General features: G+C 48.6%; 14 protein-coding genes across 14 annotated transcripts, besides 34 other annotated features; all 14 read left to right on the top strand.

Annotated features, from left to right (window-relative positions):
• Positions 1 to 5,258: part of a sequence feature (heterozygous, Esmeraldo-like haplotype) that runs on past the window's edge.
• Positions 37 to 62: a microsatellite.
• Tc00.1047053508831.120 (acetyltransferase, putative) lies at positions 86 to 532 on the top strand (the record flags this gene model as incomplete). The annotated part of the gene is made up of 1 exon (XM_813833.1): positions 86 to 532. The coding sequence occupies one exon, from the start codon at positions 86 to 88 to the stop codon at positions 530 to 532; it is 447 nt and encodes a 148-aa protein (XP_818926.1).
• On the top strand, positions 691 to 1,794 carry Tc00.1047053508831.110 (protein kinase, putative; the record flags this gene model as incomplete). The annotated part of the gene is made up of 1 exon (XM_813832.1): positions 691 to 1,794. The coding sequence occupies one exon, from the start codon at positions 691 to 693 to the stop codon at positions 1,792 to 1,794; it is 1,104 nt and encodes a 367-aa protein (XP_818925.1).
• Positions 1,864 to 1,895: a microsatellite.
• Positions 1,929 to 1,953: a microsatellite.
• Positions 2,110 to 2,138: a sequence feature (AT_rich).
• Positions 2,194 to 2,233: a microsatellite.
• Tc00.1047053508831.100 (hypothetical protein, conserved) lies at positions 2,302 to 2,907 on the top strand (the record flags this gene model as incomplete). Its single annotated transcript, XM_813831.1, has 1 exon — positions 2,302 to 2,907. One exon carries the CDS (start codon positions 2,302 to 2,304, stop codon positions 2,905 to 2,907), a length of 606 nt encoding a protein of 201 aa, XP_818924.1.
• Tc00.1047053508831.90 (hypothetical protein, conserved) lies at positions 2,967 to 3,623 on the top strand (the record flags this gene model as incomplete). The annotated part of the gene is made up of 1 exon (XM_813830.1): positions 2,967 to 3,623. One exon carries the CDS (start codon positions 2,967 to 2,969, stop codon positions 3,621 to 3,623), a length of 657 nt encoding a protein of 218 aa, XP_818923.1.
• Positions 3,858 to 3,890: a microsatellite.
• Positions 3,912 to 4,259, top strand: Tc00.1047053508831.80 (hypothetical protein, conserved; the record flags this gene model as incomplete). The annotated part of the gene is made up of 1 exon (XM_813829.1): positions 3,912 to 4,259. The coding sequence occupies one exon, from the start codon at positions 3,912 to 3,914 to the stop codon at positions 4,257 to 4,259; it is 348 nt and encodes a 115-aa protein (XP_818922.1).
• Positions 5,259 to 5,332: a sequence feature (areas merged during assembly that could not be assigned to a particular haplotype. This can correspond to areas where the two haplotypes were merged or to regions with more than two copies in the genome that were merged during assembly.).
• Positions 5,333 to 5,437: a sequence feature (heterozygous, Esmeraldo-like haplotype).
• Positions 5,339 to 5,376: a microsatellite.
• Positions 5,438 to 5,902: a sequence feature (areas merged during assembly that could not be assigned to a particular haplotype. This can correspond to areas where the two haplotypes were merged or to regions with more than two copies in the genome that were merged during assembly.).
• Positions 5,467 to 5,493: a microsatellite.
• Positions 5,503 to 6,474, top strand: Tc00.1047053508831.70 (hypothetical protein, conserved; the record flags this gene model as incomplete). The annotated part of the gene is made up of 1 exon (XM_813828.1): positions 5,503 to 6,474. One exon carries the CDS (start codon positions 5,503 to 5,505, stop codon positions 6,472 to 6,474), a length of 972 nt encoding a protein of 323 aa, XP_818921.1.
• Positions 5,903 to 25,445: a sequence feature (heterozygous, Esmeraldo-like haplotype).
• Positions 6,629 to 6,660: a microsatellite.
• On the top strand, positions 6,806 to 7,741 carry Tc00.1047053508831.66 (hypothetical protein, conserved; the record flags this gene model as incomplete). The annotated part of the gene is made up of 1 exon (XM_813838.1): positions 6,806 to 7,741. The coding sequence occupies one exon, from the start codon at positions 6,806 to 6,808 to the stop codon at positions 7,739 to 7,741; it is 936 nt and encodes a 311-aa protein (XP_818931.1).
• Positions 7,783 to 7,834: a microsatellite.
• Positions 7,939 to 7,969: a microsatellite.
• Positions 8,082 to 8,116: a microsatellite.
• Positions 8,105 to 9,706, top strand: Tc00.1047053508831.63 (uncharacterized protein; the record flags this gene model as incomplete). Its single annotated transcript, XM_813837.1, has 1 exon — positions 8,105 to 9,706. One exon carries the CDS (start codon positions 8,105 to 8,107, stop codon positions 9,704 to 9,706), a length of 1,602 nt encoding a protein of 533 aa, XP_818930.1.
• Positions 9,811 to 9,833: a microsatellite.
• Positions 9,941 to 9,989: a microsatellite.
• Positions 10,010 to 10,044: a sequence feature (AT_rich).
• Positions 10,141 to 10,163: a sequence feature (AT_rich).
• Positions 10,250 to 10,278: a microsatellite.
• Positions 10,310 to 10,330: a microsatellite.
• Tc00.1047053508831.60 (sodium/sulphate symporter, putative) lies at positions 10,391 to 12,574 on the top strand (the record flags this gene model as incomplete). Its single annotated transcript, XM_813827.1, has 1 exon — positions 10,391 to 12,574. The coding sequence occupies one exon, from the start codon at positions 10,391 to 10,393 to the stop codon at positions 12,572 to 12,574; it is 2,184 nt and encodes a 727-aa protein (XP_818920.1).
• Positions 12,628 to 12,669: a sequence feature (AT_rich).
• Positions 12,769 to 12,790: a microsatellite.
• Positions 12,796 to 12,839: a sequence feature (T-rich).
• Positions 12,970 to 13,000: a microsatellite.
• Positions 13,082 to 13,107: a microsatellite.
• On the top strand, positions 13,414 to 13,908 carry Tc00.1047053508831.40 (hypothetical protein, conserved; the record flags this gene model as incomplete). The annotated part of the gene is made up of 1 exon (XM_813826.1): positions 13,414 to 13,908. One exon carries the CDS (start codon positions 13,414 to 13,416, stop codon positions 13,906 to 13,908), a length of 495 nt encoding a protein of 164 aa, XP_818919.1.
• Positions 13,998 to 15,413, top strand: Tc00.1047053508831.30 (hypothetical protein, conserved; the record flags this gene model as incomplete). Its single annotated transcript, XM_813825.1, has 1 exon — positions 13,998 to 15,413. The coding sequence occupies one exon, from the start codon at positions 13,998 to 14,000 to the stop codon at positions 15,411 to 15,413; it is 1,416 nt and encodes a 471-aa protein (XP_818918.1).
• Positions 15,535 to 15,569: a microsatellite.
• Positions 15,624 to 15,665: a microsatellite.
• Positions 15,807 to 15,832: a microsatellite.
• On the top strand, positions 15,888 to 17,414 carry Tc00.1047053508831.20 (oligomeric golgi complex component 8, putative; the record flags this gene model as incomplete). Its single annotated transcript, XM_813824.1, has 1 exon — positions 15,888 to 17,414. One exon carries the CDS (start codon positions 15,888 to 15,890, stop codon positions 17,412 to 17,414), a length of 1,527 nt encoding a protein of 508 aa, XP_818917.1.
• Positions 17,543 to 17,577: a microsatellite.
• Tc00.1047053508831.10 (hypothetical protein, conserved) lies at positions 17,990 to 19,027 on the top strand (the record flags this gene model as incomplete). The annotated part of the gene is made up of 1 exon (XM_813823.1): positions 17,990 to 19,027. The coding sequence occupies one exon, from the start codon at positions 17,990 to 17,992 to the stop codon at positions 19,025 to 19,027; it is 1,038 nt and encodes a 345-aa protein (XP_818916.1).
• Positions 19,266 to 19,393: a sequence feature (A-rich).
• Positions 19,608 to 19,671: a sequence feature (T-rich).
• On the top strand, positions 19,688 to 25,445 carry Tc00.1047053508831.4 (dynein heavy chain, putative; the record flags this gene model as incomplete). Its single annotated transcript, XM_813839.1, has 1 exon — positions 19,688 to 25,445. A coding segment is annotated over one exon (5,758 nt), but the record flags the coding sequence as incomplete, so codon positions are not given.

The raw sequence follows: 25,445 nt of genomic DNA, 5'->3' as shown, positions 1-25,445 counted from the left end.
TGAGGATGTTTGTGCAACTTTGCTTGCTGAAAGCCATTTTTTTTTTTTTTTTTTTTTTTTTTGGCTCAAGGAATAACATTTGGGCATGTCGGATGATTTAGGTGAACTGGAATTAAGGGAAGTTGAAGAGGGGGATGTACCGAGTCTTTTAGATCTTCTAAGGCACCTGACTGATGCACCGGCTGTGACTGCATCTGCGCTGCAGGCAATTGCTGAGGCACGTCGTCAAGCCGGCATGGTAACAAAGGTTTTTATTCACAGGCCAACCAGGCGCGTCGTAGGGACTGCATCTCTGTTTGTGGAACCCAAGTTTTCGCGCGGTGGAAAATCCGTGGGACACATTGAAGATGTCGTTGTTGATCCCTCATATCGAGGCAAAAAGCTTGGGCAGGCTCTCATTGGTGACCTTTGCAATATTGCCCGTTCACGGGGCTGCTATAAAGTTATTCTTGATTGCGCAGAGGCAGCGATAGAGTTTTATAAAAAGTTGGGGTTTGAGGCTCGTGAAAGGCAGATGAGGCTTGACCTGTAGGGTTATTATTTTTAGGTTATGTGTTCTATTTACATTTTTGATTGGAGTGAATATTGGTTTTAGCTTATATATGGATGCATTTTTGTGTGATTCTTGTCATTTGGTATGTTTTGCTGAGAATAAACGCTTCAATTTGTTTCTTTTAAAGAATAGCAACCATGCAGCAGCAAGGATATATTATTGATGGCCAATACCGTCTAATCAAGCTTCTTGGAAGTGGGGCCTTTGGGGATGCGTTCCTGGTGGAACACATCAGGCTTAAGTCTTTATTTGTCCTCAAGTGCTCAAAGTCGGCGAAAAGTAACGATCTTGTCCTTGTAGAGGCAAAAAACATGCTGTTGACTACGAGCGACCATGTCGTTCGATGCCATAGAGCATGGATTGAACCATTGGATAATCGATGCTACATGCTGCTAGAGTACTGTGACGGAGGGGACCTGGAGGATTACCTTGGCCTTGCCTTTCCTTTTTCGGAGTCTCAACTGATTTCGATGTTTGCACAGTTGTTGCTGGGGCTTGACCATGTTCATCTGAAGCACCTCATTCACCGGGACATTAAGCTACAAAATCTCTTGTTGCAGCGTTCCACTGGTATGGTAAAGATTGGTGATTTTGGCCTAAGTAAAGCCCTTCAATTTACAGATGAAGTCTCTGTTACAAGTTTGGGAACACCACTGTACTTCTCTCCAGAGGTCGTGTCTGGTTTGGAGTATACCAGGAAGACAGATGTTTGGAGCATGGGCGTGGCTTTCTATCGACTGATGACAAATGAGCTTCCATTTCCAGCAACCAGTGTGGAAGAAGTCTGTGAATATCTTGGAAAGATACGAGCAGTGCATCCATGTCGACTGAGGGAAGGCTGTTACTCTGAGGGACTTGGAGACTTGGTAATGAAGATGCTAACTAAGAGTCGTACCAAACGGCCCACAGCAAGGGAACTACTTGCACTTCCCATTTTTGCTCCAGTGCTTTGCTCATGGCCATGGCAACCCCCTCGTCTTAAGGGGACAAGTTGTCTTTTTGTCTGTCGGCCGCATTCCAGTGTTAACGTTCGGTCTCAACCATCGTTGAAGGCTGAACGAATTGGAGAATTTGCATATGGCGATCATATATTTGTGAGCTGTGAGCATCTGAAGAATGAGGAGTCGACGTGGTACCGCGTTCTATATCCACTGGAGGGATATTGCATCGCAGCTACAAATAATGGTAAACAACTTTTTCAGAGGGTTGATGATCCCACCAGGTGCTCTCCGATCCCTTGATGAAATATATATATATATTCCGTCTAACGCCTCATTTCTGTGAAGGTCGGGGTTGGGAGACGTGGCGTCTTTTTTTTCTTTTCTTTTTTTTTTTTTTTTTTACTACTACTCATTTTGTTTTTTTCTCCCCTCTCTATTATTATTATTATTATTATTATTTGACTTGCAGGTATTTTTTTCTGTTGTTATTTTTTGCCGATTCTTTTAGGCATCACTGGGAGGAGTCTTCTCTTTTTGTGCGCGGAGCGATAAGAAGGAGATGGTGCAAATAAAAAGGTTTATTTGGGGGGTTATATGTGTATAAATAACTGTTTCTTATTTATTTTATTTTTATTTTTTTTAATGGGCAGCGGTTTGTGTTAAGGATGCTCTTTTGGCCTGAAGAGTGTTCGTGCAATCTTTTTTTTTTTTTTTCTTTTTCTTTCTTTTTCTTTTTTTTCTGTCCGATGCCGTTTTTTTGATTTCTTCCAGCCACTCTGTGGCTTCCCGCAACATTTGTTCTGAGGGATGTGCCGTCGGTGGTTTGGCCTTGCGCTTTTGCCGAGGGGACTTCGGCGCCTGTCAGGGTTTGGTAGTGTTCTCGGAACGGGAACCGTGCCGCATGAACTCATGAGGACGCTTCAGGAGGAGCTGAAGGAGGAGGAGCGTCGAAGGCAGGGTGGCATTGGGGAGGCGCTGCGAAATTGCATTGGGCAAAGTGAATTGGACCACCTCGAGAGCCCGGAAGCCGACGCCGCACAACGCCGAAAGCTCGATTTGATGGTGGAAAGCCTCTTTAGCAGGCTGCCATTGCCAGAGGACCCTATGAAGGCTGCCTTGGCCCCCACGGAGGAGGAGCTGAAGAAAAGAGAGGAGTGCGAGGTGCTCAAGGAGGCAGTGCGGGAACAGTACATGCGTCAGAAGGCGTCCAACGCCGCGGAAGAGGCCAGGCTTTCCAGAGCAATGAAACGCTACGAAGTGGTGGCTGAAAGAGGAGCGAATTCCGACATCCCAGAACACATGGAAACTCCTGGTGAAATGAACGAGCTTCGCCAGGAGATTGAAAACCTGAAACACCAACTCACGAAGCTTGAAAAACTCTTAGACTCCAAGGTCCGCGGCCAATGCACATAATTTCCCTTCTTAGTGGTGGTGTTGTTTCCTTTTCCTCTGTGTTCTCCGGGGGGGTTGCAATGTATTGTTATTATTTGCATACTTCCCCAGCTTCTAATGAGAATGATGTTTGTCATTCGGCATCTGCCAAATCCAATTTCATTTTCCCCTCTTTTTCTTCACTTGTTGGTTTTATTGTTTTCTTCCTTTGGAAGCGTCAGATGCCATTATTTCATAGGCTCTTTGTGAGCGGGGCGGACCTGCGAGGCTGCCACACGGCTTTGTCTAGCACCTTCACACAACGCAGGTATTGGGCGAAGCCAAAGAAGCGTCCGAAAGTTGGTCAGGGGTTTCATGAAAAGGCGCAAAAATGGCGTGATGAGTTTCTTCTTGACAGACACCGCATCCTTGCCGACAGTCTCCGGGCGTACGTGGAATTTAGTGCCTCGAAGCGCACAGAACCTTGGGACACGCGTTTTAGACCTTTTGACCGTGTGGAGAAGGACGGCGTGTACGTACTCATGCGGCACCTAATGGAAGACAAGTTTCAATTGTGCAACTACCACCACCGCCCCGTGAAGCGATTGTTTTGCAACGTTGGGCTCTTGGGGCCGCAAGTCACAACGAAGGCGCGTTGGAAACCTTATCGCTACGCAACAAATCCTGCGAATACTTCAAAGGCGGAGAGGATTTTTCAGAAGGACAAGACTCTCTATACGCACGGCCACAATGATTAGACTGCAGGTCTGCCAAAATGTAGGATTTATATGGATGCTGCCAAAAGAGAGAGAGAGAGAGTTTTGTGTGTGTGTGTGTGTCCACGCGTGTGAATGGCCATAGGCCTCCCTACAAAAAAAGGCGGCTTCTCATGACGAGACGTGAGAAGCTGCGAGGTGGATGTTCAACTTATTGCACTGACGGCACTTTTTTTTCTTCTCATGCTGCCTTTTTTAGTTTGTTCTTTTCTTCAGTTTCTCTCTTTTTTTTTTTTTTTTTTTTTTTTTCTCCCCCTTGTGTGCAGTCAGATGGGTGGTCCAGCCAGAAAGAAGCCGCGGATGGAGGAGGTTCCACCTCCAAAGGCACAGGGCCGCAGTGATGGTGAGAAGGGAGCGACCAGCAGCATTTTAGATGATTCTTTGTGTGCCATGGAGGAAAAGGGGGCTGCGGATGAAGAGGCCGTTGCGTGCCCCTTCACCGAGTCGTGTGCGTCCGACGAGGAAAATGAGCTCTTGGCAGAGGGCGAAAAACTGAGCGGAGCCGCGTTGAAAAAGTTTCTGCAGCGCAACTTTATCGACTACATAGATCAGAGGACACCATTCTTTGCTGAGTTGGAGGAAAAAGACACGCGGGAACATTCCTGTGGAGAGAAATAAACAAAATCAAGGGAGGGGGGAAGAAAAAAAAGAGGGCTCTACCCCCTCCCACAGAAACACACACACAATAGGTACTCACACTGATGTTCTCTGCCTTGCCACACGAAGCCCACTTATAATATTAAAGTTTATGTGTTCGGCTCTGCATGTTTTTAAACAGTGTGTTTTCTCCCTTTTATAAATTTGTTTTCTTTTCTCAGGAGACGGTTGAAGAAATGACGGGCACCGACTTGTTTCCATGTTACTTAAAGGGGGGTGGCGGGGAAAGGGGCATGCAACGCACTTCTGGCGGACGCAAAAAGTACTCGTTAGTGCAGCGAAAATGAGACGATATTTTCTGGCATAATGAAAAAGTGGACAAAACGTGCAGTTGTGTTTGCAGTGATGAGTGTTGACGAGAGTGAAAAGGCGCAGTCAAACGCGTTTGATTGCATTTTTTTACTTAATTTGCAGCCGCAGGGTGAGTGTGCACCAGGCTCTGCGTGTCGTTCATTGATGAGGCCGCTGAGGCAGTCGTTGGAAAAGAAGACACACAGTACCGATGTCGCCCCGTACAAGCTTCGTTGAGGGAACTTATCAGCCGTTCTTTTGTCTCTTTTTGATGTTTGTTTGACGTTGATGGTTTGGATCAAAACTGAACGTAACGGCAATTTCTCCCATGCAGCAGAGCACGTAAGGGCAGCGCTGGGAACAAGAATCACATCTGTTTTTGTGTGCCTTTTTTTTTTTTTTCTCGGGGAAGTTCTTCTTTTTGTGGATCACCGTTTGGCAGTGGCTCATGATCCCCGTGGGGTTTGCCGGGGGGCGGTGATTGGGGAGGTTTTTCCAGAAATGTGGCAGTGCAGGCTGTGCCTGTGACGTTGTCGGCTTTTTTTTTTTTTTTTTTTCTTAATTGAATCGTCAAATGGGGTTGAACTCCGAAGGAATGTACTCTTTTTTATTGCCGCGTCATATATATGAGGAACACACGGCTTGTCTGCGCCCAGGGTGCGGCATGAATTACTCGAATGGTGCATTACGCTTTTTTTTGCTGTTGCGTTTTCGATGAAACATCCGCATGACATTGGCTGTCATAGCCGTTATTATTATTATTATTATTATTATTATTATTATTATTGGCTGCTGTTGTTGTTGTTGTTGTTATCTGGATAAATCTAATGTAATCACCCCCACGCACACATAAAATTGAAAAAAAAAAAAAAGAACAAGAGGAAGAGGAAGAGGAAGAGGGAGAAAAGCAAGCATGTCTTTGTCGCTCGCAGTAAAACCTGCTGGAAGCGCTAATGGAGGAGATTCATGGTTTCTGTCTGGCCACAACAATGATGTCTTAGGTATTGCCACTGACGGCAGCGGTGTTTTTGCCACGTGCGATGTGGAGGGTGTCGGGCTGTTTTGGAGGCATGATGCTTCTCTCCATGATGGGGGTCCAACCCATGTCAGTAGAATCGCTACAGATGGCCCTGCGATTGTGGATGCCTGCTTTTTCCGCCTTACACGTCTTTGCACGGCTCAGGGCGATGGTAATGTTGGCGTATGGAATGTTGAAACGGGGCAGCGAGAGCATTCATTCTGTCGGCTCTCTGGTCGTGGGAAACCCATGAATTGGACGGTTTTAAATGCAGTGACGGTGGCGAATGATACTTCCATCGTTTTTGGTGGGGATGACGGCTTTTTGGTGTTGGGCGATTTCAAACAGAAGAAAAATGGCGCAACAATTAATCTACGCGTGCCAATTACTTCAATTGCGGCTTCGGGTGACTCAATTTTTGTTGGTGACGTCCTTGGGAATATTCGCTGTTTTGATGCCCGTACGATGAGAAGCCTCTACAGCCTCAAGGGGCACAGTGACGTTGTGAATTGCGTGGCCCTCAACGTGGGTGCCACCAGCATGGTGTCCTACGGCATGGACAACTCGCTTGTTTTGTGGGATGTCATGCCCTTTGCAATCAATACGAGTGATCGTCTGCTTCACCGCATCGAGGTGCAGCAGGGTGAGTCGCGCACTCTTTTGCGCTGTGGGTGGTCCAGGAATGACACCATTGTGGTGCCCGCCGGGGATGGGCACGTTGAGTGCGTAAGTGCGTTGACATTTGAAGGGGCCCGAGCGACACTTCCCGTTCGCCATCGCGAGGACTCCGTAAAATCTGCCGTGTTTGTTGGCGATGATGTCGCCGTTAGTTCTGCTGGAACCGAAGTTATCCTGCAAAGGGCCTAGAGGCAAAAAAAAAAAAAAAAGGTGATGGGCAGAGAAGAAACTGTTCTTTCAATCCATTTGAGGGCCCCGCACATATCCCAGCAAGCAAAAGTAAAATAAAAGTTTATTGTTGTTGGTACTCCTTCAATTTCATTCTTTTTTTCTTCCCCATTCGTTTTTTTTTTGTTTGTTTTTTTTTTTTTTTTTACCCCGCTGTTTTTACATCCATGCACACTTGCAAATACAGAAGTATGTGTGATCCAATACGATATTTAGTCGTTTTTGTTGTTTTTTTGTTTTGTTTGTTTGTTTTTTTCTCAGAACTTCTGCTTTTAACTTGTGGTGAGGGGTTATGGGAAGAAGACCTCGAGCCCCAAAGCACCTTCTTAGCGCAGAGGATGCCCCACTGGGAACCTTTGCTGTAATTGATCCCTTTAGCAGAATGCTCTTTGTTCCACAGGCTTCCATGTGTGATACGCACGCAATGCACAGGCCAGGGGTGCCGTCCCTGTGTCGGCTTCACATGGAGGGCCGCTGCCGTCAAGGAATGTCTTGTTACCAGGCGCATGCTGACGTCACTGTCGTCAATCAGCTCCGCATGGCTGCGCTACGGGAACCGACGTGTTGTGCAACTCATGGCGCGAGAAGTGACGCTGAAGGTATCGCAACTAATTTGGCAATTATTGTAGTTGGGAACGACGACCCTGAGGAACTCCAGAGAACAACGTTAGCGCACATAGCTGTGACTAAAGGATTTAGAATCCTCCTTCAAAAGCAGGCTGCTGAGGGCGGAGTGGCTGAGTCAAACGCTGTTACGGTGATAGTGGACTCGCTTTGTCGTCTACATTACTCGGGCCCCTGTTGTCGTTTTGGTCATGAGTGTAATTATGTTCATTTGTGTCGCGAGCTTGTCGCAGAAATACACAAGCGAAGAAATGAGAAGAAATCCGAGCCCCCCAATCGAGATGAGGCACCGCAGCCAACACAACCGTCCCCCACTGGAGCCCTCACCACCTGCTACTCACCCCCGCGTTCGAACACCAAACTTTTAACACTGGGGCCGGAAGCGGAATGTTCTATAGGTGTCAGTCCAGTTCAATTCTTTTCATGTAGCGGCAATTTTTTAACTCGGCCGATGGCAACTGGAACGGTGTCACTATCGGGTTCCCCCAAACTAGGCACTTCCCCAGTATTGTCCCGCTCCTACAATTCGACATCGTTTGGCATTGTATGGCGGCACAATCCGTATGGAGGGGGTTCATCTGCTTCTTCTGTGGTTGAGACGTGAGGTTTTCTCTTTTTGCATGCTGTATTTAGGGAACATACGTCATCTATCTATCTACTTATTTATCTATATCTACATTTATATTTATTTAACTATAAGGTATTCATTTTTGGCTCGTTCCAGTAGTCAGTGAATTGTGTTTATAAATTTGAGGGATAAGGAGGAGCGGAAAATAAATTCTTGTCGTCCGGACGAGAGACTTTTATTTATTTATTTTTTTTTTTTTTTTTTCATACTTGAAGTTGTCGCTGCTATGCAGCCTGTCATGCAAGGTGTCTTTTGGTATTTCTCTTTATTTTCTAATGATACTTCTCTTTTTCTTCTTGCCTTTATTTCCCGTTTTTTGTTGTTGTTGTTGTTGTTTTTATGGTTATTATTTTATGTTTTTTTTGTTTCTACAAAAGAGGGGAACTCCGCATGGCTTCCTTGGAGTCATCTTTTAGGCTGGGCTGCTCGGACCCTGAAACAACGCCCTCGTCACCACTGCGGCTTATAGGAGGACAACAGCGGGGTAGCGTGGAGTCCTCAATGCTTTTTCTGCAGCTCAGGGATCTGAGAGCACACGCAGCCGTACGTGTCATTGAAACCGGGAACTACAAGGATCAAGAACCTTCCACGCCGTATTCTTCACCGAAGAAGCCTCAGAAATTTTCCTTGGGACGGTCGTTCCGCTCCGTAACCTCTTGTCTAGCCTCCAAAGTGATGATTCCATCTCCAGAGGAACGGTACGTCGCTATAGAGCAAACATCAGCGCACACGGCGGCGTTTGTGGTGCGGTACCCGCAGAGGCGAGAACGTGCTGGGGGAGCGGCTGAAGAAATTGGTGATGTCATACTGAGCTTTCCGCTCACAAAGTTGGTGGATGTCTCTACCTTTTTTCTTCATGAAAAGGGTTTTTTTACCTTTAATACGCAGCCGGGGGCATTTGATCCTTGTCATGCCGCAGAGAATACTGTGAGGACGAAAAAAAAAGGGTCGAACGGTGCGATGTTGTCATCGTCGTCGTCGTCTTCGTCATTCAGCCCAAATGGGGATGTTGGCTTGCAGCTGGTTTTCAAGGAGCCGCACGTTTCTTCTCCACCGGCGAAGGATAATTTCCGAAAGGTCGAAATGCAATTTGCCTCGTCAAGAGAACGTGATGTGTGGCTGCACTGCCTCGAGGAGTTTTACGCTTCATTTCTGCTGGATTCCGTTCGAACAGGCAGCGGGGTCTGTCTCACCGCTTCAGAGATGAGGGGGCTCATAGAAGAAAGCACGCGACTGATGCAGCAGAAGCCAGCACCTGCTGTAATTGAGCGCTATATCGATTTTTTTCTTTTTTCTTCGTGTCCTGAGGAAGCTGATAGAAAGCAAGAGGTGAGGAACATCAACCCCAAGGACGTTCCATGTGGGGGCATTATTCGCATTGACCTCGGGGATAATCAATTTGAGACCCGACGGTTTGCTTACAAGAAAATCACAAATCGTTCACATTTGACAAAGGGGAATTTGGAGGACGAGGAGGAGGAGGAGTACCTCGTCATTTGCCCAACCACCGTCTCGCAGCACGTACGAAGAATCCGCAAACAAAAGGTGCCGACTAGGAAGCTGCGGGTCGTGGTGGAGGAAGAAGACTTTGGTAACACGTTTTTTCTTGAGCAGACGACAGAAGCCACGGAGGCACATAGGGACTCTATCTTGAGTGTCTGCCAGAGCAAGTCCTGTAAATTCCATTCGGGAGTTGTGGTGTCAGCGCCACGTGGCAACAGTGACTTTGCCATCACTGAAACAATTGAACTTCATACCAGTGGATTTTCGGAACGTAATCGATGGCTTAGATGGTTTGAATTGGTGCTTGGGAAACCCGTCATATATCTTTCTCGTCTCCGCGAGGAGAAAAAGACACTGGAGATGATCCTCAACCCACGCCAGAGGGCCTCATCGCTCTGTCTGGAGTATTCTTCCCCCTCTTTTACTGGTGACGGCTGACAGGAGCTCCTTGTTGTATTATCCGGGAGCGAGTGGGTCTGTAGTATACTTCTGCCTCGTGTGGCAGCGAATGTTGTGACGAGATGGAAGAGAGGGGGAGCGCCTTTTTTTTTTTTTTTTTTTTTTTATTGTAGCACTTGGGAACGACGACGTTAACGGCGCTTGAAAAGGACCCCTACACGCAGAAACGCAAAAACAAAGAGGAGGCATGTATTTATGATTTGTAACGAACAATTTTGTTTTTGTTTTTTGTTTTTTGTTTTTGCTTCTTTTTCTCTCTTTGCCACCTCAGCACGGAATTTCATTTATATATATTTATTTATATATTTATATATTATCGATATTATTATTGTTCCTTTCCCTTGTGAAGCCTTAATTTGTTTGTGTACCCTACACAAGGATGCATTGGAAGTGGTCTGAACTTTCTCTACTCCTTATATTTTATTTTTATTTTTTTCTTACTCCTTGTGTTTTACCCCTTTACACCTGAAATGCAGGATACGTACGTCTAGACAAGCAACAGGGAGCAAAAATATAGTTGCATTTTTCCTTTTTTTTTTTTTTTTTTTTTTCCCTTCCCCTCTAATTTGTGTGGATTGCCAGATATATATATATATATATATAGAAGGGGGAAAAAAAGAAGATACGAAATATATAAGCAATTGATAGGACGGTGCTGTCACAATGAAGTTTGGAAAACGGTTTCAGGAGGAGATGGTGGAGCAATGGCGGGAGTCGTACGTTAACTACAAGGCACTGAAGCAACTCATCTACCACTCGGAGTTGAGTGGCGTTGAATTTAGCCGTGATTTTTTTGCCATGGTCACAGAAGAGTTGGAGAAGGCAGAGGGATTGTTTCAGGACCTACTGGATGAGCTACAGCAAAGTCATGATGAGTTACTTGAGCAGGATCCGGACCTGCCCGTTATGAACCCAATACGTACTTTGCGCTTTTATCGGAAGCGTGTACACCGGGACACACGATCCACCAATGGGAGTGGGGATTCGGAGGTTTTTGATAGCTCCAGGGCCAGTTCCACGGTGGATCCCGAGCCGGGCCGAAGAGGATGCATTCCCTCTGTCGTCAAGAGCCTTTTCCTGCTGATCATCGGGGATTCCCATAAGCGGGCGTTTGACGAGCACGCCCCAAGGGCCAAGTTTGCGGAGTGGCATTCGAGTGCTCACAAACTGCAACACTTTGCGGAGTTAAACTTGGAGGCCGTGCGTAAGGCGGCAAAGAAACTCAAGAAACATCGACGTCGTGAAGGGGATTTCACAATTGCCATTGAAGCCGAAATTAATCGCTCCCGTCTTGTGACGCTTATGCCCCGGCTGCGCTCTCTGATGGCAGATATAGACTCAGATTATGAACGCAAGTTTGGAGATTCATTGGACCAGTATAAAAATGTGGCAATGCAGCAGGCGTATCATGCGAAGTGGCAATTTGTGTTTCTTTCGGCTGCTTTGTTTTGTCTCCTTATGTTTCTTCCAATCTTATCGGAACACCCACCGGCACACAACTGTGTGGCTCTTTTTGGACTCATTGTATCCCTTTGGATCACTGAGGCAATTCCTTTTTTTTGTACGGCGATGCTCATTCCCATCGTGGCGGTCCCTCTCGGTATCATTGCCGATCCCCACACAAATGAAGTTGCCAATTCTACGGTGGCTTCTGGTATTATACTTGGGAAAGTTATGGATCATGTGCAGATCCTCGTTCTTGGTGGTCTAACGATTGGAAAGGCCTTGGCACGCACAAACTTGGAGGCTTACGCTGCGACAGCACTCTACCGCCTAACGGCGCATCGGCCCCCTTTTTACCTTTTGGGTGTGATGCTCTGGAGTGGCGTTTTGTGCGCATTTGTTTCAAATGTTGCGGCCCCGTTGCTGGTGCTAGGTGTCATTCAGCGTACCTTATGGGAATTTCCGGAGGACACGGAGGCTCCTCACGGCATCCTTCTTGGGTTGGCTTTTGCATGCAACATCGGCGGCATGTTGTCTCCCATTGCATCACCACAAAATGCCGTGGCAATGAATGTGTTGCGTTTTCATAGTGTGTCGTTTGCAGCGTGGATTGCGGTGGCACTTCCTATCGTACTGTTCAGTATTGTCGCAGCGTGGGCCATTATTCTTGTGGTGTGGAAGCCGTTTAAGGATGTGAAGGGAATTCCACTTCATGTAGTTAGTACGGAATCGGGTAAAGATACTAGAGTTACAGACCGCGTTGTGGTTGTGGTTGTATCTCTTATCACCATCATCCTCTGGATTATTTCGCCCGATGTTCTTTTTGGTGACACTGGCGTTGTAGCACTCATCCCCATTGTAGTTTTCTTTGGCACAGGCATTCTTGCGAAGGAGGACTTTAACACACTGTCGTGGCATCTCATGTTCCTCTTAGCCGGTGGCAACATGTTGGGTCTCTGCGCACACGATTCTAAGATGTTAGATATTTTGGCACACAGTATGCATGGCACGCTGGTTAGTCAGCCACCTTATTTGACGTTTGTGCTTGTCATTTTAGTGGTGGCACTCGCAACTACTTTTGTATCGCACACCGTCTCTGCTATGATTTTGCTGCCTATTATTGCCAAAATAGGATTCTTACTTCCCAAGCACGAGGGTATTTTGTCCGTGACACCCGCGACTCTCGTGATGCTGAGTGCCCTGATGTGTTCTGGTGCCATGGCTTTCCCTATTAGTTCCTTCCCCAACGTGAATTCACTTCTCGCGGAGGACTCAACGGGTCAGCCGTACCTTAAGGCGAAGGACTTTCTTTTTTGCGGGACTCTCATCACGCTTTTGTTTCTTTTCTGCCTCGTAACATGGATGATCCCGCTCGCGTACGTTGTGCTTGAAGGTTTCAACTAGCATTTTTCTTTTTTGTGTGGCTAATGTGGTGGTGGTGGTGGTAGCGGGAAGACATTTTTTTTTTTTCATATTTTCTTCTTTATATTTATATATTTCCACATATAAACATGTGTGTGTGTGTGTGTGTCCACAATGGAGTAAATGGCAAGAACAAAAGGGGTGTGGGGGGAGAGAGCGACAGCCGTGACGAGCTGTTTTTTTTTTTTTTTTTTTTTTAATAGAAAATAAAACGAAAAAAAGAAGAAAGAAAAAAAAAAAGTAAAAACAACATACAAGCAAATATGATGAGGACGCTGAACGCTCGGGTTCTTACGGGCCGCTTTTTGTTTGAAATGAAGAGATTTGTGGAGGTAATTGTCCGAGTGGTTGTCGTTGCTGCTTTCACTCTTTGACATTCTCTCCCTCTCTCTCCCTCTCTCTCTCTCTGTCCGTGTGTTTTCGCTGTGCGGCGATGAAATGAGGAACCCAACGAGTGGATGGGAGGAAGAAGAAAAATTGTTGACGCCCTTCTCTTTTTTTTTTTTTTTTTTTTTACGGACATCGCGGCGGAGAGGCACATTTGCGGGGTGTTGTCGCCTCTCCGTCCCTCCCTCTTGTGTCGAATGCACATTCGCTTGCCTGCAGGAGGAGACGTCATGAGCATTTATTTATTTTTCCTCTTTTTTTTCCACACGCCTCTTCTCTGAGTTGGAGAGTCCGCTGTCTTTTTATTCATTGCGTGGTGCACGGCGTCTTTTTCTGGACGATCGGCGAGGGACGCAGGGCACGACCAACAACAGCAAAAAAAAGGAAAAAAGAAAAAAGACAGTTGGGGGGGGAGGGCGGGCGGGGATTAGGAGATGAACTTGGATGTTTGTGTGACGCTCTCTGAACTAGCCAAGTTGCCTCGTGGGGTGCCGCACGGCGGGAAGACTCTTATGTGCCGGGCGGAGCGTGTCTTTGCATCGCGCCCCCGCGAGTTTTGTGCAGGGCGAGTATTTAACCTGAGCTGTAGACTGCTTGACGGCGACTACAAGGAGCACTGCGAGGAGGAATACGCGCATCTTTACTTTTACGATGACTGGGCCTTTGCGTCCTCCTTCATCGAGGAGGGTGACATCGTTATCCTGAAGGGATTCACCGTACATGACATTCCCTCCATTGGGGGGGAAGAACCCGAGTTTCCCTTCTTTGTTGCGCCGATTGCAACGTCCTCAACGCTGCGGGTATTGCAAAGCGGATTGCATGATGATGTTATGGAAGTGATGGTGAAGGCGGATAGACTGGATGTGCCTTGCGTGCGTGTTTTGCCAAAGACGTTGCGTGCCCCCTTCATTGCTAACGATGTAGATTAATCTTTACAATTATTTTTCTTTCATGGGACGCAGGAATATCGAGTGTGGCCCTCCATGAATGAAATTTACTTTAAAAAGAAGAGAGAAGGATGAATTCTCTTCTTGCTGTCTTTTGTTGCTGTTGTTTTTGTTTTGTTTTCACTGCATGTTTCTGTGCCGTGAATCCCCAATGTTGTTCTCTTGTTGCTTTTCAGTGTTTGTTTGTTGTTCTTTGTTGTTCGTTGTTTTTTGGTTTATGCCAAAGCGGCTGGCGCGCTGCCATGTCGTTGAAGGTTTGGGTGAAACGCGGTGGCATGGGCGACGAGGAGGCGCTTGGGATTCACGTCCCAGTGGACGGAACGGCGCAAAGTGTCGTTGACGCCTGTCGCGGTGTTTTTCGGCACTTGCAGCCAGCACGAGCGGCTTTGTGCACGGAGGACGGCATCATCGTGGCGCGGGCGTCCCCTGTCATTGCCCTTCGTAGCCACACGCTGGAGCTCATTGAGTTGCCGCCTGAGGAGGCACCAAAGAGACGCGTGGATAACACCACGACGATCAACAGAAATTCTGCGGCTGCTGCGGCATCGTCAGCTGTCAAGAGCGAAAATTTTCTTCGGCAGACCTCGGCTGAAAAAGAGACGCGGCGCGCACCGCCGGCTCCTTCTGCGGCGAAGAAAAGTTTTCCAACCAAGACAAGTATGGCCGCCGCCACGCAAGCGAAAAAAACTGACCGTACGGGTGTAGGGGCGAAGGAAACTTGTGCGGCGTCGCAACACCTTGCGGCTTTATGGGATGGTCTGCCGGTGTTTGCGTCTCCTCTTTCCATTAAAAGGAGCACACCAGCCGTGACGGGCATCCTCCGATCCGCCCGGCGGGCTTACGCTGAGGCCGTAGGGTCGCAATTTGGAATAGGCAACAACAGTTCATGTGACCGCGTCCCACCACTTGGAGGAGGGCAGAGCCTTCTGATAGGAGACGGTGCGGTAGCCGTGTTGAGGCAGAGTGGACCGGCAGGTTTGGCGGAATGTTTGGACGCCGCGAAAGATAACAGTGTGCGGCACGACAACAGTTTTTTGGAGGCGGCAGGCGAAAATGGAACTGATAGATTAAAGGATAGAGAGCGAGGGGCACCATCGCAGTGTGAATTGCTTGCGCTAGAGGAAGTGCAGGCTGACAGACTCGACAATTTTTCCCCTCCTCACGGTACGCTCCCATGCAGCGAGACGGTTGCTACGGCAGTCACAGCAGCTGTCAGTGCAGAAACAGAATTAGAAACATCACATGGAAGTGAGGGTGCTGCAGGAGAGGCGATGACAACAACAGTAGCAGGGGCGGTGGAAATAACAAAAACTTTTATGCAGCCTTTAGACCCGGAAGAAGAGCAGAATCGCACAGCTGCCGGGAATTTTGTTGACTGCGGTGAAAAAATCGGGACTGCTGCTGCGGACCGCAAGGAAACCGACGGTGTTTCTCCGAATACTGACGAGTTGTCGAAAAAAGCGCCGGCGTACTTTGAGGAGTGGTGAGGTGGAACAATGCTGCACCTCCTCGCTGTTGGTGGAGCGGCTGGGGTCACAGTTGTCAATGCCTACACCTCGTACACTTTCTCTCACACAAACAAAGGGAGAAGAAAATGGACGAGAGGGATTTCTTTTTTTGCCTTTTTTTTTTTTTTTTTTCTTCCGTTGTTGTTTTAGTCCATTGAGCCTCCTGTTGTCCGTGGCAGCATTGGGTCCATATATATACCTATATACATATATATATATATATATATATATTGTATTTGCATGTGCGTCACTCCTGCTTATTCTTCATTCCGCAATTATTCACCGAGTAGGCGCCAAGAATGGATGCGTCGCAGCACATCTTTGCATGGAGATGTAGGTACGGATTTGCTTGTCCTTTGCCCGCGCTTGTAATTTTTTTTTTTTTTTTTTTTTTTTTTGTGTGTGTGTCCGTGTGCGCAGTGTATTTCATTGGGGAATTGGGTTGCATCATCCATGGAGGTTCGCATGAGTGACGAAGAGGGTGTCCGTCGCAGCATCGTAGAGGCGACGGTGGAGCATTACTCCCTACTTGCAGAGACTCAAGAAGTTAACGCCAAGGTGGCATCCGCGTCGGGGAATGCGTTGTCGTGCGTGAGGCGGCTCAATGACTCCCTCGGCAGACTGCAGACCCTCAGCCAGGAGATGATCCGGGTGGGCAAACAGTGGCGCAGGGAAAAGCAGATTGCACTGGGAACGGTTTCGCAGCACCAGAAGTTGCTTGCTTTTTTGGAAGCCCCCGCCGTGCTTGACGATTGCATCCGAAACGAGATGTACCACGAGGCCCTCATGGTGCTGGAGCACATAAATCGGTCCGCCCAGACAATGGCGACGGTGGCGTTGTTTCGTCGCGTTGAAATGGAGGCGCGCTGCAATTTGGAGAGGGCGCTGTCCGAAATTGTGCTCCCACGTTTGGCGGAGCAATTAACGGTCGCCTCCGCCGTGAAGGTGACGACATTCTTCCGCAGACTCGGGGTCGGGGAGGGTCAGGTACGGCAGCTTTTCCTTTGGAAGCGTGCGGAGTACGTGGATGGACTGCTGCGTGAGGCGGAGGAAAGCGGGGTGCCGTACTCACGCATTTTTAGGTACGTAACAGCCTTCAAGGTTCACGTGACGGAGACGATCCTGCAGTACGCCGCCTGTTTTTCCCCCACGATTGAGAATGGGTCGTGCAGCGAACTTGCTGCCTGGTGCCATGAAAGAGCGTACGTCTTTCTTGAGGGCTTCCGTGCATCGTTGGAGAAGATTACAAACGGCTCCGAATTGGCTTCTGTCATTGAGGAATGCAAAAGCTGCTGCGCCACCACGACGCTGCTGCAAATGGATGTGTCAGGGCTCATTAACGAATCTCTCATCTCCCGTGCTAGGGCGTTGTTTGCCGAACAGATCGCCTTGGCCATGCAATCTTACTCCGCCTCCATGCTGGCATTTTCGTGGCGACCTTCGAATGGGCTGCAGTTTGCTTCCTTACAAAAACGAGTTGAGACAGCACCATCATCTTCAAATGGGATCATTTCACCCCCATTGAGTCTTGTGCAGTGGTTGCCGCTTGCGTATGCTCTGAACGGAGTGCTCACTGCCTTCAATACAATCCGCAAATGTGTTGTCCCGGGTGTGGAGTTGTTTTGTGCTGCCAAGTTGGAAGGACTACTGCAGACCATAGCGAAGGACCTTTCACGCGACAAGGATCTTCTAATGGCCATGGAAGGGGGCGAGAAACAGTTCTATCTGCTCTTTGTGGAGGCCTTTGTTAATGATTTTTATCCTCATGTATTGGCGTGCATGCGAGAGCTTCTGGGTGAAGATGCACAACGTCTTTTAATAAATGGCGTGCGGGAAAGCATTGAGAGTCTCCGGAGTCTTCTTTTTATGGAGAGCAGCACGACGCAAAGTGGAGTCCCGCAGCAACAAATGACGGATGCCGCCGGGACTCCCGCCGACATTCAAGGCGACAGAATCACCCCAAACGTTGTTGGCGCATGACAAGCTCGGGAGGGTTTTTGGCTAGGAAAACCCCTTCTTGGTTGCCATTGTTGGCCATGCAGCTGATCGGTGGTTGACGTGCGACAATAAAAGAGAGGGCGAGAAAGAGAAGGGCCTGCTTTGATCTTTTTGTGTGTTTGTTTGTTTGTTTCTCTGCCTGTCTTCTGTGTCGTTGCTGCATCTTGTTGTATGTGATGCGTATGTGCGTGACTGGCGAAAGGGAGGGAGGGGTTGTGATGTGGGGGGTGGTGGTTGTGGATGTCGCTGTTTGTTTTTGTGTTGATTTCTTTTCCCCGCATCGACGTGACTGCAGTGGCGGGGGCGACCCAATTCTCTCTTTTGACGCCTTTTATCCTTCTCCCGTCTCGCAAAGAGGCGAGGGGCAACAGAGCCGTGGGTGAAGGAGAAAGTTGCACCTCCGTGCAGAGAAGCAAACAACCAACCAAACAATATACACATATACGCATATATAGGGGAAGAGACGAGCCGCTGGCGGGGCGTGACATTTGAAAGTGGAGGAGGGTGAGGCAAACCAACGAAAGAAAAAAAAGGCGGGGGAAAACGAAGAGAGGAAGATGATCACTTCCCGCTACGGCCAGGTGGGTGCCATGCTCACCGTGTCGCACGAGGTGGTGAACCGTGTCGCGATGACGCGAGAGGAGGACACTCAGGCCGCCTATCACGTGGCAAAACGTAATTACCAACTGACGCTAAATCGCATTTCCTCTCGTCTGCCGCCAGCGCCAGCGACACTAAAATCCCTGACGCAGACGTTAGACAAGAACGATTTGAGCAGTTATTGCAGCAGCACTCCCCCGAGCTTGAGTACCACGCGGAGGGACAAAGAGGGCATGGACGATGAACTGGACTGCACAGAAATCGATGAGTTACTCTACGCACGTGCACTCAAACGCCAAGAGGAAGACGCGAAGGGCGGGCCCTTGTGGAAACGCGATAATCAGCAGCCGCTGGATGCTTTTTTGCGCCGTGAGGCTCTTGCCCGATCCGATATTGAGGAAGTTGAGTACGATTTCTACCGCCGCATCACAGGAGCGTTGAGGTCCCACCCATCCATCTGGACAGTTGACATCACGGATGCTGAGCGCCGTGCCCGGAAGGAAATTGAGGATGGCTGGATGAGTGCGTCGCTCCCATTTCTTGAGAACTGCTCTATAAAGCAGGTGGAGTTCATCGAGGAGTTGTGGCGCCGCGCCTTTGGCAAAAACCGGCCACCACGGAGGGCGCAACTTGCCAAGGAGGAGGAGGAAGCTCTCGGGCTGGATGTAAGGCTTTGCCACCCGCTGCTGCAGCGCTGCGAGACGATACGGCGTGAAACGGAGAGCGAGGAGGAAATTGCTTATCTTTACTTGCGGCTGGGCGAGGCGGCACAGCGGGATCTCGTGGCGCGTGGAGTCATGCGGTGCAACCCGGGGACGGGGCTCCTGGACTCTGTTTCCCACCCCATCTCGGCACTCCACTACGACGAGGTCGACTTTGCCTTCGGGGCCGAGTTCCGTTATCTTCAGTCGCTTGAGGAGACGCAGCGGATGGAAATTGTCGATGCGTCACTCGCGGAAATGGATGAATTATGTACAGCAATGATGGCAACATGACTTGAAAGGCCCTTTTTTTTTTTTTTTTTTTCCTTCCCGTGTGTGCGCGGGAGGAGGCGTACGAGTAGTGGGAGGAGGGGCCGAACGAGGCGGAGTGCGGGGGACGGAAAGGGGTAAAATATCCAACGAAGTACAAAAAAAGAATGAATTGCATCAATACTTCTGAGTTTTCGGAAAAATTGGCATGTACACTGCCGTGCGAGACCCCTTCGCGCATTTCTTTTTTGTTGTTGTTGACTTTTTTCTTTTTTTTTTTTTTTTTGTTTCCTGCTTGCTCTTTTGTTTTTTCTCTCCCCTCTTCTTGAAGTGTTCTTCCTTTTTTTGTGTGTGTTTTTTTTTTTTTTTTTTTTTTTTTTTTTTTCTTTTGGCTTTTCCTTCACGCAAACAACAACAAAATGAAGAAAAAAAAATTGAGTTTACGCACCGCACTCATATGTTTTTTTTCTTCCTTCTGTTCACTGCGGGAGGGATGTCTTCTCCCCCACACAAACCACCCGTTGGCTCTCATGTTTTTTGTTTTCTTTTTTTTTCCCTCCACCCGACCCACGCCCAGTAGTTTTGTGCTCCTCCGTGTGGGGCCAATAAAAAAAAAGAAAAGCAAAAAAAGAGGGAGTAGAAGAAACAACAACAACAAAAAAAAAAAACAGCAGGAAGGGGTGAATGAACATTGGTCCCAACAGCGGCAAGGCGGCGCGCTACCAGCCAACGCCGCAGGTGCAGAAGAAGGAATTGGTGCACCGCAACCCAAACCACGTCGCGAAGGACGTGTACGACGCGCAGTGTGGTGTGAACCCATTGTTGGCCCGGCTGTACAGCGACGGCATCTCCAGTGGCGCCCGACTTGGCGTGCCGAACCGCCTGGCGCAAGACGTGCCGTGGACGCCGGATTTGGTACGCGGCAAACAACAAGTTGAACCATCCGCGATGTTGAGGGGCGTCCCAGAGGCGCTCCAAGAGGATCCGCCGGCATCACGTACTTCGCTGCCGCCGACACCACCACACCGCACTCTCCAGTTGTACAAACAGCCCAAGTACCGTGAGGAGGAACTCAAGCGGATCCTAACTATCAGCTTTGCTGAGAATAAAGCGGCCACATTGTCTTTTAAGCGAGCGCCGTCCAATTCTGCTCAGCCAAATCAATCTGCTGCCGCCACCATGCATGCGAAAGGGGACGACGAGGGGTTGGAGAGTGGAGACGGCAAAGTGACTCTGGCACAGGGCGGCTCTATCCCACGCTTCACAAAGTTACGATCAAATGCACCGAATGAGTTTACATACCTTGTCATGCGGCCACGGGGAATTCGAGATCCGTACAATCCGTACGACTTGCAAGCCGTGTCGCATAAAGACATTGATCCCATGCACTATTACACTGTTTCTGCAGCGGGTGTGACAAAATTTAGTGGGCATGAAGCTGAATTTATTGAGTTACACACATGGGAGCGAGATTGTCGGATCTTTAACCAGTTGAGGCAGCTGGAGGTTTTTCGAGACTACAAGAAGTGGAAGAGTTTTATTGTCTGGCGAGGACTTGTTCGTAATCACGCCATGTCTAATTGCAAAACATTTCTTACGAAAAATCTATTTCACGTGCACCCGCAGCTCTCCGGCGCGTTGTGGGCTGTATGGCGAACTTGTTTGGAATGCCTCAACAACAACAGGATGCATCTCCCGGCGACGGAAACCCGTACTTTGGAGGGCTTTTGTGCGGCGGCGGCGGCTCATTTGAACTTTCAACGAAATCGCTTAGAAAAGATGATTAAGGGCATTCGAGACACCGTGGAACGCGCATGCAAGGCGGCCATGTTGGCCGCACAGATGGAACGCGAGAGCGTCAGTGCCCTTCACGCCGAAGATGAGAAGAAAAAGAGGAAACTCATCGACATTCGCGAATTGGGGACGCAGCAGAAGCCTACTTACATTGAAATGTCACAAAAAAAGGCTGTCTGCCAGCGTCTCACCGCATTCATTCGTTTATGCGACCACATCATTATTCACTGCCTGACAAACTTGGCTGCAAGAGCCGTAGAGGATGTCTACCACGATTTTTGTTACCCCAAGACCTCCGTTGTGGCACAAACCGCCGGAAAACGGCCCTCTCTTCCTTCGATTAGGTTAAAACGACATGATCCCCTTACGAAAGCAGAGGTGCAGAAGTCACCCATAAATTTCGATGGACCCATTTTGAGTCTCAGTATTCTGTACAATGACAAGGATGAGACTATTGGTATCACACCCTCCCTTTCCCACATATTGGATTGTGTGGAGGATATTGTGAAGGATTACATCAAGACATTGAGTGCGGTCCCAAGACTTGTGTTAATGGATACATTTAAAGTGTTCACGGATTTTGCTGCCGATGATCCTCAAGCGGAAGTTTCTCCTGGCCCTGCCGTTGGTGAAATGATTGTCTCTGAGGACGCATACAAACAACATGTGGTGTCCATACGTGAGGACATTGAAAAGGCATACATGGTTGTGGAAGAATACATGAACACCTTTCAATGCTTTCGGGACATGTATGTGGAGAACTGCCGTCTTAACGCTGAAGAGTTGCTGCATAGCAATATGAGCTTAGAATTCTTCCGTGAGCGCCTTGCCCTCTACAAGGCTCAAAGTGAGGCCATCACTAGTCAGATACCCAATTCAAAAAATGTGGCATTTTTCATAGTCTACACAGAGGCCCTGCGAGACTTCTTTAGTCCGAGCCCCGTGGATTCTCTGGAGGCGTTCCATCAACTACTCCCTGTCATTGCGCACCAGCAGAACGAGTTGCTTTTGGCAGATTTGCAGAGTTGTAACGCATATCTTTCTGCCCAGCCAAAGACTGTGGAGCAATATGTAGAGCATCTCGCCTATTACAAGGCATTAGAGACACGATTTGATACCATTGCCACGTCGTATGATTTTATCCGTGAACTGTTTAACCTCATCCAAGAAGAAAAGGTTCCACTTGAGGAGGATGTGGAGGAAACCTACCGGAGTGGAACGAGGCCTCAGTTTGAAAAACTACGGACGTTGATGCAAATAGTTGATGATGGCAAGGACGCACAACAGCGATTCTTTATCCGCAACGTGGACGAGCAGATGGAAGAGCTTCGTCGCCGTATCGAGGATGTGTACGACCGTGCCGGACAGCCAATTGTCGCGGATGACAAGGCAGATGTGGATGTGATGATTGAGTTTATTACAAAACTGCAGGCGGAGGCGGAGGGCATTGCAGCGCGGGAGAAGGAGCTCCGACAGTTTCAGATTGCCATTGGAGGTGAAGAGACGGTGGTGGAGTCCATGACAGACATGCTGAACGATGTGAGCATCAAGGCGCGGCTGTGGGTGGGGCTGCGGGACTGGGACGTTTTCACGGAGGAACAGGCAGTTATTCCGTTTGAACAACTTGACGTGCCGGCGGTGCAGGAGATTGTTCAAAAGTACGTGACGACGGTGAAGCAGGTGTCGTCAAAGTTGCCAGGAAACGCGGCCGTCTCAAAGTTGAAATCCAACGTGGAGGAGTGGCGTGTCCTCACGCCAATTCTGTTGGCCCTCACCAACCCAAAGATGAAGCTGGAGCACACGACCAAAGTCTCCAACGTGGTGGGAAAACTGGAGGATGAGCATGGCGTCTCTAAGACTCTTGCGGAATGGAACAATCAATTTACGCTCGGTATGCTCCTAAAGAATAACATTGTTAAATACAAGGAAGAGATTCTCGCCATCAGTGCCGCGGCGACGGAGGAGGACAAGTTGCAGCAACAGATTGATAAGGTCAATGCACTCTGGAATGGTGGAGGCCTTAAGCCGCCGATGGAGTTCCAGTTCCACAACCACAAGGATATCAAGGACCTCTACACACTTGTGGGTTCCTCTGTGGAAGATGTCACCGCATTGCTTGAAGACTCGTCCATCGCCATGTCGACAATTGGGTCAAGTCGTTGCTGCCAAGGTGTGTTGCGTGCGCAGGTGGATCGCTGGGAACACCGTCTTAAATACATGCGAGAGACGCTTGAACGATGGGTGGAACTTCAGCGTAACTGGATTTATCTTGAAAATATCTTCTCCTCCGCGGAGATTCGTAGTCAGTGGAAAGACGATGCAAAACGCTTTGAAAAAGTGGACCGTTTCTTCCGTGATTTGATGCGAAAGGCACATGATATGCCTACTGCCTACCGTGGGTTGCTCATTAATGCACCTCTGGAAACGAGTGAGGCGACCACCTCAAAGACACTCAAGTTGGATATTGAAAACAACATCAAAGAACTGGAAAAGGTGTTGGCAAGTTTGGAGCGCAAACTGGAGGAGAAGCGTTGTGCCTTTCCGCGCTTCTACTTCCTTAGCAACGATGACCTGCTTGACATTCTTGCAAAGGTAAAAACCCCTGAATTAATTATGCCGCACATGTTGAAGATGTTTGATGGCATTAAAACTCTTTCTTTTTTGGAGTCCAACGACATCACGCACCTTGTGTCAATGGAAGGGGAACGGGTGGAGCTGATCAATAAGAGTATCAAGGCACGAGGTCCGGTGGAAGTATGGATTGGCATGCTGGAACGTGAAATGTTTGCAACGCTTCGTAAACACGCGAATACGTGCCTTAGCGATTACGAAGCGGTGAGTGATCGCACTAACTGGATGTTTCAACACCCTGTTCAACTCGTTCTTATTATGGAGCAACTGCTATGGACACGCGGAGTGGAGGAGGCGCTTGGAAATCCACACTCCGATCGTCTCATGTCGAAATTCCGGGAGGAAAACTACAAAAAACTGGAAGAACTTGCGGGTTTGACGGCACAAAAGTTGTCCAAATTGCAGCGGATCCTTCTTTCAACACTCATCACTATTGATGTTCATGGACGTGATTTAGTGGACGAAATGTGCGAAAATGAAGTGTTGGAGGCGAAGGAGTTTGGCTGGACGAAACAGCTTCGTGTCTACTGGGAGCAAGACGAGGATGGTTACGGGAACATCTTTATTCGGCAGAACAACTCACGTTTTGTGTACGGCTACGAGTATTTGGGAGCGCAGGGCCGTCTTGTCATCACCCCGTTGACAGATCGTATCTACATGACGGTGACTGGGGCGCTGAAGCTAAATCTTGGTGCAGCGCCCGCAGGTCCTGCAGGAACTGGAAAGACAGAGACCGTGAAGGATTTGGCGAAGAATTTGGCCCGCCAGTGTATTGTCTACAACTGCTCCGATGGTGTGACGTACAAAATGATGGAGAAGTTTTTCTCAGGCCTCATCCAAACAGGGGCGTGGACCTGCCTGGACGAGTTTAACCGCATCAACATTGAGGTCTTGTCCGTCATTGCCTCCCAATTGCTGGAAATAAAGCTTGCCCTGCAGAATGGACTTGAGACATTTACGTTCCAAGGGACGCCCAACGTGCGCGTGCGACGCACCTACGGTGCCTTTGTCACGATGAATCCTGGATATGCTGGACGCACAGAACTTCCCGATAACCTGAAGATTCTCTTCCGACCTGTGGCTGTCATGACACCTGACTTCCGTATGATTGCAGAGGTGATTCTTTATTCCGAGGGCTTCAAGAACGCCAAAGATCTCTCATTGAAGATCACGCAGTTGTATAAACTTAGTTCCGAGCAGCTGTCACCCCAAGATCACTATGATTTTGGTATGCGTGCTCTTAAGTCTATTCTTGTCATGGCAGGTGATTTGAAACGTTCCCAACCGGATGTGGAAGAAGATCTCACCCTTATTGTTGCATGTAATGACTCGAATGTTCCCAAGTTTGTCGCGGAGGACCTTCCCCTTTTCCGAGGTATTATGCAAGATCTTTTCCCTGGTGCTAGCTTTCCTGAAAGGCAGTATGAAGAGTTACTGCCTGCCATGCATAAGAGCATTGAGACCAACAAGCTGATGGCCCTCGACACGTGGATAAAGAAGGGCATTCAATTTTATGAAACACTAATTGTTCGCCATGGCGTCATGTTGGTGGGCGTCACGGGAACAGGAAAAACGGAAATTCGAAATTGCATTGCAGATGCTCTCTTAACGATGTCCGAGGCAGGATCAACCAATCCCATGGCGCGGCCAGTGCATCAGTTTGTCATGAACCCCAAGTCTGTGCTTTTATCCGAGTTGTACGGTCAGTTGGACGTCAACACGAATGAATGGCGGGACGGTGTTTTATCGGTGATTGCGAAGAATTGTGTGAAGGACTCGGAGATGAACCATGACCATCGCTGGATTGTTTTTGATGGGCCTGTGGACACGCTATGGATTGAGTCGCTAAATTCCGTTCTGGATGACTCCAAGTTGTTATGCCTCGACAGTGGGGAGCGTATCAAGTTGCCCGAGACCATCCATATGCTCTTTGAGGTTGCAGATCTTGCCGTCGCCTCACCCGCCACGGTCTCACGGTGTGGTATGGTGTACCTCGATGCTGCAGACCTGCATTGGA

The sequence above is a fragment of the Trypanosoma cruzi genome, genomic scaffold, assembly GCF_000209065.1.
Source record: "Trypanosoma cruzi strain CL Brener 1047053517071 genomic scaffold, whole genome shotgun sequence".
NCBI lineage: Eukaryota > Euglenozoa > Kinetoplastea > Trypanosomatida > Trypanosomatidae > Trypanosoma > Trypanosoma cruzi.
This window is presented reverse-complemented; position numbering and strand designations above follow the sequence as displayed.